This window comes from Arvicola amphibius, chromosome 15 (assembly GCF_903992535.2).
Source record: "Arvicola amphibius chromosome 15, mArvAmp1.2, whole genome shotgun sequence".
Classification (NCBI taxonomy): domain Eukaryota; kingdom Metazoa; phylum Chordata; class Mammalia; order Rodentia; family Cricetidae; genus Arvicola; species Arvicola amphibius.
In genome coordinates, this window is record NC_052061.1 from 17,358,886 (window position 1) to 17,377,582 (window position 18,697).

Consider the following 18,697-nt stretch of genomic DNA (forward strand, 5'->3'; position numbering starts at 1 on the left):
AAGTCAGGGATTGAACTTCCAGAAGTTCTTTTATTATACAGGAATGTTTTGGCTATCCTGGGTTTTTTGCTTTTCCATATGAAGTTGAGTACTGTTCTTTCAAGGTCTGTGAAGAATTTTGCTAGGATTTATATGGTAATTGCATTGAATCTGTAGATTGCTTTTTGTAAGATTGCCATTTTTACTATGTTAATTCTACCTACCCAAGAACATGGGAAGTCTTTCCACTTTCTGGTGTCTTCTTCAATTTCTTTCTTCAAAGATTTAAAGTTCTTAGCATACAAGTCTTCCACTTGTTTGGTTAGAGTTACGCCAAGATATTTTATGCTGTTTGTGGCTATTGTGAAGGGTATTATTTCTCTGATTTCCTTTCCAGCTCTTTCATCACCTGTGTATAGGAGAGCTACTGATTTTTTTTTTGAGTTAATCTTGTATCCTGCTACATTACTGAAAGTGTGTATGAGTTGTAGAAGTTCCTTGGTAGAATTTTTGGGATTGCTTATGTAAACTATCATATCATCAGCAAATAGTGAGAGTTTGACTTCTTTTCCAATTTGTATCCTCTTGATCTCCTTTTGGTGTCTTATTGCTCTAGCTAGGACCTCAAGAACTATATTGAATAGATATAGAGAGAATGGAACACCTTGTCTTTTTCCTGATTTCAGTGGAATTGCTGGGAGTTTCTCTCCATTTATTTTAATGTTGGCTATTGGCTTGCTGTATATTGCCTTAATTATGTTTAGGTATGTTCCTTGTATTCCTGCTCTCTCCAAGACCTTTATCATGAAGAGATGTTGTATTTTGTCGAAAGCTTTTTCAGTGTCTGTTCTGGTGGAGTTTGTTGTCTCTGGACCAGGTCGCTGATTCAATCCTGTTCTGCCAGTGTCCTGGGATTGGATTCGCTCCCAGCTCCTGCTCTCGCTCCTGTGGAGCTTGTTTCCTCAGGCCCACTCCGGCCTAGGTAGCTGGTTCAGTCCCACTCCTGTGGAATTTGAGCCTCAATCCTGCTCCAGGCCAAGGGGAGTTCATTGCCTCAGGCCTACTTTGGCCTAAGTTACTGGCCTCCAGGGTTCATCAAGCCCTGCCCTATAATCTGGGATCTGTGGGTAAAGGATAACTCAATTTCATCAAGGAGAGGCTGGGCCTGATGAGGCTGCCATGTGCCACTGCTGGTCAGCAGCATTTTTTATACCCATTAGAAACCTTTAAAGCCCTGTGGACACAGGCTGTAGTGATAAGCTCACTTCATCTACAGTATATATCCATATATACTTCTGTAATATTTCTTCATGAGCTAACTGTTGTCAGAGTTTAGGGCACAGAATAGTAGACACACTGTACCATCTACAGAAATTGGGGAAGGGTTTCTAAGATAGAAGACAATATTTTTATCTATCTATCTATCTATCTATCTATCTATCTATCTATCTATCTATCATCTGTCTATGATCTATCTATCATCTATCTATCATCTATCTATCTATCATCTATCTATCTATCTATCTATCTATCTATCTATCTATCTATCTATCTATCTATCTATCTATCTGGTTGATTTTTCAAGACAGGGTTTCTCTGTGTAGCTTTGAAACCTGTTCTGGAACTCACTCTGTAGACCAGGCTGGCCTTAAAGTCATAGAGATCTGCCTGTCTCTGCCTCCCGAGTGCCAGGATTAAAGAATTGTACTGCTACCACCCAGCAATAGGAGGGAATATTATTGTTGTTATTATTACTATTTCTAATTTTGGCTCATGATTTTGTAAGCCTTTATAACTGGGTATAGGAACATAGAGTCTAAAAAGAAATCAGAACCATGTTCTTTGGTCCACAGTAGCCTCCGTCACCAGGGTTGATCAGCGGGATGCTAACGTAAAGATGGGCACATTTGGTTTTCTTACAAGTCTTTGTAAAAATGCCCTTCTTGTCCCCTTAGGGATAACTCGGGCTTCACACCAGCGGACACAGTGGCTGTCATCTTCTGCTCCACACATAAGTCCCTCACGCTGGGTAAGTGAGTTAAAAACTACATATCACCCTAGGTAATGTTGAAACTCAGAAAGTTCTCCAGTGGAGTGGGACTATCTATTTAGTTGGGGAAAAAAAGAAAAAAACAAAACCAGCAGCCAGGTGCAGATGGTCACTGCTCTGGAGTACTGTAATTTGATCAAACCGGTTACTGGAGGCCTAATAGATAATACAGGGTTTAGATAATTTGCAATTGTGTCTTCAATTCTCTTGAAAAATAGTTAGTGCAAAAGGTAAACCCGAGTTGGTTAGGGGTCTCGGAGGCCTGTTTCTGAAAAAGCAACTGCCAAAACCTTGTTTTGGAACATTCTAGACTTGCCCTTCTCTTCTGGGGACTCAGATGAAGATGTGAACGATGCTCTTGCTCTAGTTTGCTGAAATGCATCTTTTAATATTATGTTGTTTTCTACAAAGACAGTTTAGCTATTGTGACTTAATTGGATTAGCAGTTAAAGTGAAGTATTTTATTTAATGGAAAAGATTAAGAATAATAGTGCTAAAGTCTACTTAGGCTCACCCAATTTAATGCATTATCCCAATAACCTCTGAGACATCCCGAATCTATGTTTTCAGTCATTCAAACTTATTAAGTCATCAGGAACTCTATTGCAAAATGCATCATTCATAAGCTCCTTGGGCTTGTTGAGGTGATACGTAAAATTTCAAATTAAAAATTCCTTTGCTTTTGGGATGAGAGTCACTTGAGAGAATGAGGAATCAGGATGCTGCTTTAATTCAAAGCATTCCTAAACAAAGCTGTCTGGTGGGTTCTCTGCCGGTTTTAAGTTTGGGAAATAATCTCAGAATTAGATTACTCTTTACGGAACAGTTCCTACATCATCAAACTAAAGGAAAGAGCTTTGGGATCTGCATTCCAGCCCTGATGACAGTCTTCGGGATAACTTCCCGAACCTTGGCTTTGCGTCTCTAAAGGGTGCCCGATGTCTACTCTAAGCAGGATTGTAAAACTGAAAGACAACCCGGATCCTAAACGACAGGTCCTGACTCTGGACAGGAGTGCAGTGTGCAGAGGTTTCTAGAGGCTGTGTGACATGTCCCCACGACTGGCTGTGCAGGCTGGCACTCAGTGGCCTCTGCAAAGAAGTGCTGTTATTGCTAGTATTACTTCTTTTAGTTATAAATGTGTTGTTATGCCCAGGCTTCCAGGCACATGCCCCTGTCATAGATTTTCCTGAAATAGCTGTAGACCAGCTGTTGACCTCAAAGAAAGCGTTTCACATTCTGTCCCCATGTCGTTATAGAGGCCATGTGTGGCATTACTAGTCTTATAGAAACTAAGGAGTGTGCCCAAAGACCAGAAGGTCAGAGGGGCTCAGATGAGCCATGTCTTAGGGCCGTGTCTCACCTCGGCTCTCTGGCCTGTCTGCAGTGGCTGTTAAACCCGGCCACGGCTCTCTGGCCTGTCTGCAGTGGCTGTTAAACCCGGCCACATCTTGGGACTTGCCGAGGAGTGGAAAACTGAAGCTGATGATTCCATTTCTCTCTGACCCTCTCTGAGCAAACTGCAGCTAGTTGAACGTACAGCAGGAAGTACCCGGGGCATCCCACAGGGTAACTGGTGTTTCTTTTTCTATAAGCAAATCCACTCAACTCCAGACTCTCTCATCTTTTCCCTTAGTCCTAGGCTCATACTTTTTGCTCTTTATGCTTTCTGAAAGCTGATTTGCAAAAATAGTTGTTTTGCTAAAAAGGATTGGATGAACTTGGACTTGCATTCACTTGTAAAGAGTTCTCCCAAGAAATATATACTTGGCTCTTTGTTCCATTGATGGCGAGACAATGTGACCACAAAGTGATGGTGAGACCGTGTGACCACACAGTGATGGTGAGACCGTGTGAACACACAGTGATGGTGAGACCGTGTGACCACACAGTGATGGTGAGACCGTGTGAACACACAGTGATGGTGAGACAGTGTGAATACACAATACACAGTGATGGTGAGACAGTGTGAACACACAGTGATGGTGAGACCGTGTGAACACACAGTGATGGTGAGACAGTGTGAACACACAGTGATGGTGAGACAGTATGAACACAGTGATGGTGAGACAGTGTGAACACACAGTGATGGTGAGACCGTGTGAACACACAGTGATGGTGAGACAGGACAGTGTGAAACACACAGTGATGGTGAGACCGTGTGAACACACAGTGATGGTGAGACAGTGTGAACACACAGTGATGGTGAGACAGTATGAACACAGTGATGGTGAGACAGTGTGAACACACAGTGATGGTGAGACCGTGTGAACACACAGTGATGGTGAGACAGTGTGAACACACAGTGATGGTGAGACAGTGTGAACACACAGTGATGGTGAGACAGTGTGAACACACAGTGATGGTGAGACAGTGTGAATACACAATACACAGTGATGGTGAGACAGTGTGGAATCCAGTGACCACACAGTGATGGTGAGACAGTGTGGAATCCAGTGACCACACAGTGATGGTGAGACAGTGTCAGCCAGTGGCGACACAATGAAAGACTTAGCTACTTTACACCTGATGGCTGTAAGCTCTCTGAGAACTGAAAGATCTGAGTACCTAGCATGACCCCAGCTTCCTCAGGTCTAAAGTGAGGAATTTTAGTTCTAGTTCCTACATTCTGCCAATCCTTGGTCCTGCTTTGCTTCTTGCTCTGGTCTCCTTGGTACAACTCATTGGTACACCTCAGAAAAACATCTTATTTGCACATACATCAGAGGCTGTAGGGTGACTGCCCAAATGGACTTGTAAAACTCAGTGAGTTTGCTCTGCCCATTCTCAGGTGGCCCTATGTACCAGGGGTGGCAGAGAAGGTGCAGAGAAGGTGCCTCACAGTGACGTGCCCGTCATTGCCCAAATGGAAATCGTTGTCTGTGCTGGACTGGAAAAGTGGCTCATACAGTTTGAAAAAATATCACACTCCAGAAAGTGGAAGGAAATTTCGCATAACATCACCCGGAGTGATATTTTTTGTCTTTACACAAAGATGAAATAAAACAGATTATAGCATAGCTGCTTGGCACTTCAGAAATGCATCTTTTCCTGTGGCAAAGACTGTCGTAGTATCTCTTCCAGTGATTTACATTCATACGCACATACACACATATACACACAGACATCAAGTAAAATATGTTAGGGGAAACTTAGAAATTAGAGTTTATCATTCTGTTTAGTATGTTTTTAAGAACAGCCTACCGCGGGTCAGGTAGCACCCATGTGGCCGGTGCGGCTTGGGTACCCTCCGTTCATTCACCTTTGGTTTATTTTATTGTTCTTACCTCGCCCTGTCTTAGTCTCTTCCATGTACTCACATCTACACACATGCTGAATTTGATTCATTGCTTTTATTAGCGCATTTGCCATTGATTGATTAGTTCCTCGTATTAGTACTTTTTCTATTGATTGATTGCAGATGAAGTGACTATTTGACCTTTAATTATGAGGCTTCCTATTGAAAATGACATTGAGCTATGGCTTCACATAATCCATCTGGAAAGCCTGACGTGGTGCCGTTCCCTGGAGTTGGTTCCCGAAGGAAGGAAGCCTGGAGGAAGCGCCGGGCTGTCTCTGTGCTTCATCTAAAACAACACTACAGGGCTTGTTTGCCACACTCCTCCGACTCCAACGGGGGTCAGAGGCAATTTCAAGACAGCAGCCCTTGCTGAGGGTTGCCATAGAAGCCAGGAACTCTTGTCGGTTATTGTGAAGTTTGATGGTGATATTAGTGTAGTAATGAGAAGATATTTTACATAGCAGAGATTGAATAGTAGCGTTAGCCTAGGAATGGCTCAGTGCACAGTCAATAGATTTCATCAGGAAAGAGATTAGATCCCAGATATCGCTTGGATTTGGTGTTTTATTTTTATTTATCTTTTTCTCTTGGGTAGGTATTCAAATCACTTTGCTTTTTTAGAGTTTCAGCATATGTAGAAAGTTTCTTGCCACACCCAGGAGGAGAAGGGTTCAGACGTTTGAGCTCCTTAAATGGAGCATCCATTTGTATGGATTTGTAATTTAATTAACAAAATAAAAAAAAAAACATCGGTCCCAGACTGAGTCAGCTATTGGCAGTAAATAATGGTAGTCCCAATTTTTTATTTGTAAAGGCATTTCTGATTTGAATGCACTCCATTTAAAATTTAAATTGAGTGTCACAATCCGTCGCTTATAAATGTCACGTAGAGACACCGGTATAGAAGAGCAAATCAAGGCAGCTCTTCCTTTTTGCTGTCCACACTTCATGTGGAGTCTGGCCACCGCTGAGCTGTGGTTAGGAGCTGACAGCTAGAAGAACCGAGCTCCTAGGATTCGGGAGAGAGCGGCGAGCCTGATTCTAGGCTGGATCTCAGCTCCAGTTCTCAGCAAACGCTGGAGCAAACTGCAGCCGAGGGCGCTCCATGGCCCCACTGCAGCGAGAAGGTGCGCAGGGCACCTGAGTTCTCCAGCTGCTGGTTTCTGCATCTCTCTCTCTCTCTCTCTCTGATGTCTCCTCCGTAAAATAAGTTTTCTTTGTAGGTGTACAAAGTGAAGTTCTCACTGTGTCTGGTACACAAAAGGAAATGCAGCCGTGGCTTCTGCCTGAAGGGATTACTGGGCACCCTCCCTGGGCTGGGAAGGTCCTTGGTAGGTAAAGCCCTTGCCATCTAAGCTTAAGGACCTGCACTTGAGTTCCAGAATCCATGTAAAGCTGGGTGCCGTGATGTACATCCCTAATCCAGGTTTCCTGTGGTGAGGTGGGGAGTAGAGACACAAGAGCCCTGGGAGCCACTGCACCAGCTGTCAGGGCACACCAAAGGTTGCTCTCTGACTCACGTGTGCTCAGTAGCATGACGACCCCCCATACACACGCACCATGTGCATCTCACACACACATGCATGTGGTGTGTGAGAGAGATGCACATGAACCTTTTATTCAATAATTGTTGGAAGCTTTTCAAGAATGGTAAAGGATGGTTGGGCAGTGGTGGCTCACACCTTTAATCCCAGCACTCGGGATGCAGAGACAGGCAGATCTCTGTGAGTTCGAGACCAACCTGGTCTACTGAGTGAGATCCAGGACAGCCAAGACTGTCGCACAAAGAAATCCTGTCTCATCCTCCCCCCCCCCCCACACACACACAAAAAAGAAGACGATGGTAAAGAATGAGCCCTAACTAGAACTGAAACCATGAATACCAGTTTGGTCACTTCCTCAAGAAGATAGGAAATCAAACACGAAACTGCAGCTATGGTTTTTTTGTTTTTGTTTTTGTTTTTTTTAACCCCAAAGCTATCTAGGATTCTATTTGACAAATGAAGATTATTCTAACTACCACAGAACTGGGCAGCACTTTTTAAAGTAGTTGTCTGTTGTGTGCCTGTTTTTTTATTTTTTATTTTTTTAAGAGGCAGGCTGGAGAGATGGCTCAGAGGTTAAGAGCACTGACTGCTCTTCCAGAGGTTCAGAGTTCAGTCCCCAGCAACCACACAGTGTCTCACAACTGTCGATAATGAGGTCTGGTGCCCCCTTCTGGTGTGCAGACATACATGCAGGCAGAGCACTATATACATAATAATTTTTTTTTTTAAAGAAGCATACTTTAACAAAGTACATTTCTCAGAGTTTTGTGGGCTGTTTTGTCATTTTGCACTAGACTTGATGTCACTGGTAGTATAGCTAGTCTTTGTGGCCAAAATTTAGGAAACCCGAGGGTTCTGTGTCCCAAGCATGACATCTGAGATGAGGGAGTCTGTGGGTTTGTGCTTCAGTTATCGGCACCCTAAGACCATGCTGGATCCTTCTCCCAGCTGACCAGCACCAGGGCTTTTCCTGGCTTCCGTATTGGTGGCCTTATGACCCAGCAGCCTACATTGGGAGCCTGCTTCACCCTGTGACCAAATTGATGTTGCAGCTCACTGAAACCAGCCTGAGGCCTGACAGTTGCTTCCTGCCTTGCCTCCCAGTCCCATCCAGCCCCTCCCCCCCATGACTGTGTAGCCTCTGGCTTCGGGTGTCCTCTCACTGATTTTCTACTGAAATTTCTGACAGAAAGAAAGGGAGGAAGGAAGGACAGAGGGAGGGAGGGAGGGAGGGAGGGACGGAGGGAAACTTTGTGACCTGTAGTAGCTTTTGAATTGCTTCTGTACCTTTTGTGATTTATTCAACATGATTTCAATAGTAGTAATGATAAACCTGCAGCCAGTTGGGTGCTTACCAGGGAAACAGTGTGCTAAGTACTTGTCACAGGAGGTCACTCACTGCGAAATACTTCTGTGCGGGTTGTGTGGCCATCACCTGTAGAGTAGTCAGCAGAGACTCCAGCCCCAGCTGCTCTACTGGCAAATTCTCACCGGAGTGTTCAGCTCCTGTCTCATCAGAAAGGGTGGACCCCAGAGGCAGCCGCAGCAAATACTGTTGTCATCTGGCTCTGTGTATAGCAACTGGAGACCTTACTAATTAGCATAATGAATTCAGAAAGAGGTTCTGATTGGTGTAATTACTGCCTTGCTACTTTGCATGATAATGATTGTAAGTGGACAGCCATTGATATCCCTCTGTAGGCCTAAAACTTTAGAAGTCCCGCCTACTCGCCATAAGAATCCAGCCGGCCCCAGGACCTGCATGTGAAGCCCTTGAGGATACCAAAGTTTGAACCCCACCTGGTTTTATGGGTGCCCCTGGAGAGTTCTGCCCAGATGGTCAGCAACCTGCTATGTCTGTAGCTGTGTGGGAACTGGGTGTCAGCTCCTACAGTCACTGCAGAGCGGCAGGAAGGGCGGAGCATTTACAGCCTAGGTCTCTGCTCTCAAGTGTAAGTTCCTTCTTGCAGAGTCTTAAAGACCTGGATGGGAGCATCTTTGATTCACTAAGTAAGAGTCAAAATAGTACATTCAAAGACTTCTTTAAAATTAAATTGAAAAAGATTACTCTGGAGGGGGGAGGGGCTCATGGGGCCTTGCACTTCCCTGAGGATTCATAGGCAGTTAGTGGTTGCTGGGAGAAAGGGAACTTTTTTCTCAGTGTATCACTGGTGAGATGTCCCTGTCCCTCTAAGTAAGCCCCTATCCATGCTCCTTTAAGTAATCCTAACTAAATTCATTGGTTCACAAAAAGGAAAAAAAAAAGAGAAAGTCAGACAGACAGATGATCTTTATTGCTATTTGATGTCAGCTCTTAATGTTACAAGCTTTTACTTCCGTGTCCACTACAAAGAGATGAATTGCACACATTGGTACGTAGCGCCTGTACACCTCCTACGTACAAAAGGGACATCCCATAAAAACCAAGGGGAATACAGCTTGTCGTGCTGTGCTGCCCTTTCCGGTCCTTCCCAGTGAAGCCATCGCCCCACCCCCGTCCTGGAACACCAGCAGGAACCCATTTCCCAAGCCTTCTTACTCGTGTGTACATTCTCTGTCAGTTGCAGAGGGATTTGTTTATCATTATTATTAATACTGAGAAAGTTCGCCTCCAGCAGTACTAACATGTGCATCACAGACCAGCACTGCTCTCCTTGTTAGAAGTGAAGAGTCTCACCCAGGAGATGCGAGTCTCTTGAAGTTACAGCTCCCGTCTCGTACAAGCAGACAGGCAAGGAAGGAGCAGCCCTCCTTCGGAGTTGCATCTCCAATTAGTTATTTGGTCGTGTCTCTTCCCCGAAGTTCCATTAATTGAGCCAGACACTGTGAGCCAGGGGGCGTACGTTTAGTGACAGCACCATGCTTTACAGTAGAGAGAGACTGAACCTGAAGCTGTGGAGCGAAGGGCACACATCCCCTCAGCATCCCCAGCCTCAGCCCCATCCGCAGGCAGACATGGTGCTGGAGAAGTAGCTTAGAGTTCTACATCCTGATCCACAGGTAGCAGAGAGAGAACGGGCCCAGCATAGGCCGCGTTTGAAAACCTCAAGGCCCTACCACAGTGACAGGCCAGACCTCCCAGTCACCATCAGTTCACACCAGACCCTATGGGACCATTCTTACTCAAACCACCACAGCAGCAAGGGCTCTACACTGCGGACCCATTTCCCTGGCCCTGTGGGGTCAGCCCTTTTGAGAGAAGTGGATCTAAAACAAATAACTGCTGTTAGTTCTCACCAAGACTGTCTTGTTCCTGTGTATCGGAGGCATCCTGGCTCCGGAGATTTTCATTCCTCATAACCAGCACCATGGGTAAAAACGTTCCTGTTGAAGATGAGTGAAAGTCGTACCAATAAGACAAACGCATAGGCAAGCTGGTTAGTGAGAGTCCGGGTCACAATTTACTCATAGCGCCCATTTAGCTAGCATTTGAGCCTTCCTGCGGTTCCCAGTGTAGAGACAACGAAGCATAGGCGTTGGAGGAGATGGCAGAACTAGTGGCAGTTCATGCCTCAGCATCAGCTTCTCCTTCCGTCAGGTGAAAGGGGTGCCTTTTTTCTAAGTAGAGTTAAAGCACATATTCAGAGTTGTCTCAGGCCTGGGAAGATGGCTCAGTGGTTAAGAGCACCGGACTGCTCTTCAAGAGGTCTTGAGTTCAATTCCCAACACCCACCTGGTGGCTCACAGCTGTCTATAGCAGGGTCTGATGCCTTCTTCTGGCCTGCAGGCATACATGCAGAACACTCACCCATAAAATAAAAAAGGACTGCAGTATTGATCAGGTGGAACCGTTTCCGTGTGGTGACCATGTCAGTGTGGCTGTGTGACTTCTTGTTATGTTTACCATGTAAAGTGCTTGCCCTGTGTCTAACGCTTTGCGTTTTCTTAGTGTGAATTTAGTAAGATTTCTCCCCCACCCTAGAAAAGGAAGGACGCCGGCTTCTTACACTCCTTGCACACCTAGTCTTCACAGACATGGCGGTCCCTTCCTGTTTCCTGCTAGACACAGAGGGCTTTGCCAGCCTGCCCAGAGCCACTGGTGGCCACTCTGTGTCCAGCAGTTTGGAGATGATAATCTTTGTGGCTTCAGTGAGCCCAGAGTCCTGGGACACTGAGCAAAGCTCTGGAGAGTTTCGTCTCACTGTGTCTCCTGTGGGATGCCTTATTGTACAGGAAAAATAAAAATGTTTTCCTCTAAGTCTGTAAAGTCATAGCAGAGGCTCAGATGCCATGGTGGCTCACACCAATGATAATATGCCAAATTTTCAGTTGTAAGTGGAATGCCAGACAGAGCAAGGAAGCTAGTCAAACACAAACCCAAGACGAGGATAGGCCCAGACTGCATATTCGAGTGCATCGGAGCAGAAAGCCAGTGGAGTGTCCCTGTGGTCTGCGTCATCTTGTCCCCTTCCCTAAGGGCCTTTGCAAAAAGTCTGACTGACTATCCTTTGAAGGTTCCAGAACGGCTTGGAAGAACCCAGAATGAGGGCCAGAATGGAATTCTGAGATCCGATGCAGATTAAACACCACCTAGACCAGAAACTTTCGCTACAAGCCTCTGATGGACAACCACCCGGAAGTGGGTGTCTTTTATAACGTCTAAAAGGGGATACATTAAAATAACTAAACTCTCTCCCCTCCCCCGTTATAATGGAACCCACTTTTTCCCAGCCATCTATGTGTGCTACATTTCCTGTCTGCTCTGTGCCCTGGCCGCCTGCTAACTGGGGAGGTATTCTGGCTCTGTGAGGGCAGGGCTATGTGATGTGTCATGGCCTCCACAACAGAGCGTGTCTGGGACATAGGAGATAAATGTGAGCCGTTGTATGTTATCTCACCATCTCTCTACAGGAAATAGTAGCACATTTTCTGAAGTCATCTTTTTGGAGCCATGTACCTACCCCATACTTAACTCAGGTAAGTTAGAGCTACGTTCTCTAACTTAGTGAGAATTAGAGAAAGAAAATAATTGGCCCAAGTCCTTACTAGAGTATGTGATGTAAGGAGAAAGCATGTCCTCCTCCTTCAGTGGACAAGTCAGGAGGAAAGCCACCTTTAAGGTGAGGGCAATAAACTGTTGGTGAACCCATGGGCCTTGATAGAGAAAGAGAAAGTCAACTTCCAAGTTGAGCTTATAGTTCTGGACTTGAGCCAGTGACAAATAACCCACGAAGTCTACTTTAGTGGCATTCACAAAGCTCGATGAACTGTTTATAAAGTCACAGCAGGTCCAGTACTGCTGTGACTGCAGATGGGGAGTCTGCTGTGACTACAGATGGGGGGTCTGCTGTGGCTACAGATGGGGGGTCTGCTGTGACTACAGATGGGGGGTCTGCTGTGGCTACAGATGGGGGGTCTGCTGTGGCTACAGATGGGGGTCTGCTGTGGCTAAGGATGGGGGGTCTGCTGTGGCTAAGGATGGGGGGTCTGCTGTGGCTACAGATGGGGGGTCTGCTGTGGCTACAGATGGGGGGTCTGGCAAGTTACTTAACTGCATGAACTCCCTATCAGTGGGAACTTGGCCACCTACTTCCAGGGGCTATCGTGAGGACTGACAGTGAGATCATGCAGTCTGAGCACTTAGCAGGCAGTGGCACTTTCCATCTGATGGTAGCTGTAATTATCTCTTACTAAAGTTGAGTGGGTAGACGATTTGATGAATGGGCCCTCGAAATGCACTGCGGCTCGGGATCAGGGCACTGGCTTTAATTAATGTGAGTTTTGAGAAGATTAATCTGGTGTAGTCTGGAGGACTGATGAGAAGGAGGGAAGACAGGGAGGCCTGACTGGTCTCAGCTGGACTGGACGAGGAGCTGAGCTGAGGTGATGAGTGTGGAGACTGGGGAAAGAGGCAGGGACCTGTAGAATTCTGCGACTATCCTTTAATGGTCCTCAAGCTTTGAACTGTGGAGTGTGGGACTCACATGGGATGGGAGGAGATTGATACAGTCAGGAAAGAGCTGCCAGAAGCCAGCGTGCAAGACTAAAAAGTTGGCCTGTTTCTCTCCTTTAGCCTTGGCAGGTAGAACAAAGCTGACTGCAAAACCATTTCAGAGGGAAGGGTGAGGAGGGGGGAGGGGTAGGAAGGGAAGGGAGGGGAGGGGAGAGAAGGGAGGGGAGGGAAGTGCGAAGGTGGAAATAGGGTGCAGCCGCAAGCGCTGCAGGTGAAGGCTGAAGAGCGTTGCGAAGTAGATCCTCTAGCGTGAGCCACAGGACAGTCTTCCCTGGCGGTTAAAGAAAGGTCCGTGTTTAATGTTGGGGGAAAATGCCCATTTCTCAAGGATAAGTCAAGAAATGTTCATCTAACACAGAGCACACATGCTGTGACTTGAGCCTGATACAAAGGGAATTTTCTAATTCAAAGAACATAAAATAAACATATTTAAGTTAGAGGGGGCCTTGTTCTTGTCCATGCCATTTTATCCTTTCCTTTCTGGGTAGAAGATAAAGACGAAGAAAGCGTGTACAAAGTTCCTATGTGGCAGATGTCAGTTGAAAGCTCTGCTTATGGAAAATGCTGCAGTGTCAAACTCTGTTGGGTAATTTTAGACGAATGTGTCATGTGTGACATGGAAATATGGCACGCCGCACATTAGCGATCTCCCAAGTGTTCAGATCAGGCAGTAATGCGCAGAGAAAGTGCTCTTTATCCACCCACACACTGCGTGTGGAGCAGTGGGAAATGCTTCCCGTGGAAATGACGTTAGTCAGAAAAGGAATCCATTTACAACATGCGCCGTCTAACATCTTCAGACAATGCATTGTATTAAGGAGGCATTTTTGATGAATGTTTTATAAACATTTTTCAGCATGACAGCTGAAAGTCCCTGTAAAACTGGATGCGTGCACAGTGTTCACTTCCATGAAGTCAGATGCCAGCCCATAAAGTCTGGTTGAATCCTGTCAACCATGGTGACACAGAATCAGTACCTGGGAGCATTAAAATTAATTTGCTTCATTTATATTAGCACAGTTGATAGCGAGATGAAAAGGATCTCATTTTTAAATTTTACTTTAAAAGGAAAACTGAAGTAAGTCTTTTTGGGGTTATAAGTTCTTGCTAGTTGTTTTTTTTTAAATTAACAAATATAGTAAAAATGAGATGATAATCTGTTTCATGCTTTATTTTAGAATTTGGGAAAAGTACAAACCATTCATTGCACGGTGGTTTTGTGAGCACCCTCTGTGCCCTCAAAGATGAATAATGAACAGCTGTGACCCTGCACCTCATGAAGGAAACAGGAATTCAGGGTTGGTGTGGTCATGTGGAGGAAGAGGGCTCAAAAGTCAGTCTGAAGACTGTAGGCTGCGCTTGCAGAGGAGGCAACATAAGAGCAGAAGGTTAAAGGGTAATAAAGGGTAAGTGGGTGCCAAGAACTGAGGAATATATAGACCAAGGAAGCTGTGCAAAGGCCTAGGGGCAAGGATAAATGGAGAAGAGCCCTGAGGCACCCACTGAGGCTAGGTAGAGGGTCAAAAAGCAAAGGAGTGGTGTGATCTAGAGGGGAGGGGTGAGAGCAGTGGTGTGATCTAGAGGGGAGAGGTGAGAGCGGTGGTGTGATCTAGAGAGGTGAGAGCAGTGGTGTGATCTAGAGGGGAGGGGTGAGAGCAGTGGTGTGATCTAGAGGGGAGAGGTGAGAGCGGTGGTGTGATCTAGAGAGGTGAGAGCAGTGGTGTGATCTAGAGGGGAGGGGTGAGAGCAGTGGTGTGATCTAGAGGGAGGAGTAAGAGTGGTGGTGTGATCTAGAGAGGTGAGAGCAGTGGTGTGATCTAGAGGGGAGGGGTGAGAGCGGTGGTGTGATCTAGAGGGAGGGGTGAGAACAGTGGTGTGATCTAGAGGGGAGGGGTGAGAACAGTGGTGTGATCTAGAGGAGGGGAGAGCAGAGGGTTCCCGCATGGCTCCACGTAATCAGACTGCATTGAGGCTGCTCACTGCTTTCCGCTCTCCCTGGATGACTGACATTCTGCCACGGTGTCTGAGTGTATCAGCCACCAGAGTCGGAAAGAGTTATTTGGGCCCATGATTTCCAAGGTTCAGTCTATGGTCACTTAGCCCCGTCTCCTTAGGGCTCTGGCAGGTCATCAAGTTTGAGTACGTGGTGAGGTATTCTACTCCTCCACCTCATGATACTCAGGAAACAAAAACAGAGAGAAGAGGAGGCTGGGGACCTAATGACCCTACAAGGGCAACCCAAGTGAGTTCCTCCTGCTGGCCTCCATTTCTTAAAGGTTCCACCACGTCCCGAGCCTTTTGCAGCTGGGCCTTACCTAAGCTCTGGCACAGGACTCTGGTTCTTAGCCAGCACACATGCGTGCTAGCGAAACGAATGAATGAGGGTCCCAGGAGCTGCTAGCCCTGGGAGAGAAGAGGCCAAGAGTGTAAATGCCCTGTGAAGATGTCAGTGCTGACTGAAGCAGAGCAGTGGAGCAGAGACCCTCCCGGCCCCTTCTATCTTCACATCCAAACTAGCAGGACCACTGAGGGTGCAGCCTGCCATGGTATGGAGTCTGTAGGAACAGAAGGTGTTTGAAGATGAGAGGAAGGATCTGAGGGAAGCTCCAGCACAAGAGAGCTCCAGGCTCCAGTTCAAAGACTAGCAAGACCACCAGCACACTAGAAACTTCTAGAAGGTCAAGCCTTGGCCTTGTTGGGGTGGCCCTAGCGGTAGCTTTGCTTTTCATCCACGTGAAATCTCAGCACCATCGTGGCGTGGGGATCAAGGGAGTTCGAGGACTGCTGCCCTGGAGGAGTTGCGGTCCAGAGAACTGTGTTGCAGAAACTGGCCTGCACAGACAGCAAGTGCACATCAGACCCTCTTCTGTGCCCCATGGGTCGCAGTATCCTGAGTGATGCCACCTAAGGCAGTGACCTCCCAGTGCACCTGATGCCTGCCTTCATTTCCACTTTCTGTCTGTGTCACCCTGGTCGAGGGACCTCTGCATCATGTGATGAGCTTGGATATTTTGCGGTTGGTTCTGTTGGCCACAGCAAGGCGCCTTGGATGAGTTAGCTGAGTAGTGATAGTCAGAAAGCCTGCTCTAAGCTCACTTTTCAGGACAAAGATCCTCCATACTTCTATCATTTGTTCCCTTCAGACTCCCTCATGCTCTCCCTCAGTCTTCCTCCTTTCTGGTTCTCATCGCCCGGTGCCCCCTTCTAAGTCCCTCGGGGGCGGCAGAGCTCATCAGACTTCCCTATCCTCCAGTCTGGGCAGCATCCGTGTGGACCACGGAAGGGAGAGCTTGTCTGCAGGGGGAGTGGCATTTGCAGAGCTCTCTGTCCGCAGTAAACTTTCCAAGGCTGTGCGTAATGTTCACAAAACGTGGATTCTCACACTTTTGCTTTTTTTTTTTTTACAGAGCCATTTGTTTTCTTTTGTCCTTTGTCTTATTGTTGTCATTTGATCTGAGTTTTCTAGAGACCGTAGAACGAGAAGACAGAAGGCATCTATCTAAATGTGTACTGTGGACGCCAGAGAGAGGCTCCTGTTGGGGAGGGCTGAGTGGTTTTCACTTCCCAGCAGTGCTGTGTGCGGCTGTGAAGAAGAGAGCAGGCATGAAATGCATCTTTGCATAAAGGCTCGAAATGTATTGGAAGGTTAAAAATAATTGGGAAAGCTGAACCTTCCGTGTTGTGCTAAAATAAAAAGTAATTTATGCACCATCATAGGGCTTTAGGAGCTCAGGCCCTTTCCAGAGACCATTTTATAAAAACAAGAAGAAAGCTGCGCTCTTAAAGCACTTGGTTGTAAGAACTGACATGTGCACACAGCAACCGCAATAAAGCCATGGCGGTGACATGGGAGCTGTGCTGTCTGCATTTCGCTAGCTAAAGAAGCCACAGGTGGTGGTTGCCTAGAAACAGGCCCAGCCCACTCCTCTGGACTAGGATGGTGGGTTCACAGTGCAGTGGTCATCCGTTTGCAGTCCAGCATGGCCTTCACTGAAGCGCTGGTTCTGAAGTTTACCTGTTACAGTCAATCACATTGGGATCCCTGACCTTGAGAATGACATTCAAGGTTTGTGGGTGGACATGTGCTTAGAAGTCCTGAGGTCCTAGGTTGAATCTCAGGACTCCACCCAGCTAGAGAATCTTCCCATGAGACTGACAGCTGTCTCTACTATACATTATCTTCCTGCATCTTTGGGGATCCCTAACAACCAACACACTTACACCACTGAGCTGGAGGAGATGCACGATAAGCCTGTCGTCAGTCTTCCCAGCTGTCTTAGTTACCCCTCCATTCTTCAGTCTTCCTCCTCCTGATGGCAGAGTTGCCAGTCTTGACTGAGAGGTACTGGCACCCCAAACAGTCTTCTCTGTCCCAAATAGAGCTTAGAACTTTGTGTCGTGAAAGGAAGATAGACCTGTCAACTTTGAGAACTTTCCGTTTCAGGTCTGTGAGTACATACAGGAAAATATAGTCATAACCCATTGAGTTCTGACTTTCATAGAGCATGCCTTTAATTTGACACCAGCCTGAATTTGCCTCTACATTTTCTGTCTTCTTGCTTGAACAGGAATTCCAATGCTGAAGATAGTGTTCGCAGGCCACGAGCATCTCTCATTAATATCTGTGCCCTTGCTCATCTACCACCCAGCCCAGATCCTGCTGGGAAGTGTGTTAGTGCCAACAATAAAGTCGTGGATGGTGTCGAGGCAGAAGGTGAGGCTCTTGGAAGATCGGATTTGAATCTAGATTAGACTGAAATTCTCTTTCTGGATTCAAATGATTCATATACTTACATTTTTCTGGTATATCATTGTTCAAATGTATGTGTTTTATTAATGAAATGTTATAACAGGAATTTGGGAAGATGACTGAGTGGCTAAATTACTTCCTCTTCAAACATTAGGCCCTGAGTCAGAACCCCAGAATCTCTAGAAAAAGCCAGGCATATGAGTGTATACCTCTAACTCGAGCCCTGGGAGACAGGGACAGAAAGATCCTGGGGACTCACTGTCAAGCCAGTCTAGCCATGCACTCACATGAGAGACCTGTCTCAGAAACTAAGATAACGAGCAATTGAAGAAGACACAAGGACACATGTGTGCATACACACAAACTCAGACACATACAAATGAATGTGTAATTACAGTGTACATTGGTCCGTTCAGTTTGATCAAGAAGAATGAGTATTATATGACTTATGAAAGAGAATAATACTTGCAATGCAATTTTCAAATACTATAATACACTCATAGTCAAGAGAATATTGATAGGACTTCTGAAATATGAACCACCCCTTCTTGTGCACTTCACTGTGGACCTGGGCGGCTTTCCTCTATGCTTTTCTGAATATGGTCCAAATTGGACTTAGCCACATTGCATTTTCCCATATGGTAAAACTGTGTTTGGGAATTAAAGTGTAAAAGTTAACTATCAAAAGAGCCCACACAATATTAATTTCACCACATATAGTACATATTATATATAAGGTAGGTTCTTTAGATTTAATTTCCAAAAGAATTAATTAAAATAATTAAGTCAATTGCTCAAAGAAATTTAGGTGGTGCACAGAATTGGGTGTCACAATGGGATGCTCTCTCTCTAGTGTCTCGGCCCCTCCAGAAGCCATTGTAGCAGTGGCTGCTAACAAAGATATGTGAGAAGAGGCATACAATGGCAAAGCACCCTGCGCTGTGTCCCTAGCGTCCTTAATGACAGTATGGTCACAGGATGTGTGTGCAAGGCAGGTCCTGCTCTCTGCCTTAGTCAGACAATGGATGTTGAGGCCTCCTGCCTGAGCTCACAGCTTAGCTACAGCCATGCTCATTGCTATTGCCATTTTACAAGTTAGGAAATGGGATGAGAGAGT

At 46.0% G+C, this 18,697-nt stretch overlaps 1 protein-coding gene across 6 annotated transcripts in view; it reads left to right on the plus strand.

The window, feature by feature from the left end:
* Slc10a7 (solute carrier family 10 member 7) overlaps positions 1-18,697 on the plus strand; it is a 214,165-nt gene that overhangs the window by 191,622 nt on the left and 3,846 nt on the right. For 5 of the 6 annotated variants that reach the window (XM_038312442.2, XM_038312438.2, XM_038312439.2 and 2 more), the window contains 2 exons: positions 1,935-2,008; positions 17,399-17,544. In XM_038312442.2, coding sequence (XP_038168370.1) covers positions 1,935-2,008; positions 17,399-17,544 — 220 coding nt within the window. Of the gene's footprint in view, positions 1-1,934; positions 2,009-5,450; positions 6,027-17,398; positions 17,545-18,697 lie in introns of those variants that run through there. The other variant, XM_038312443.1, reaches the window with a different exon arrangement.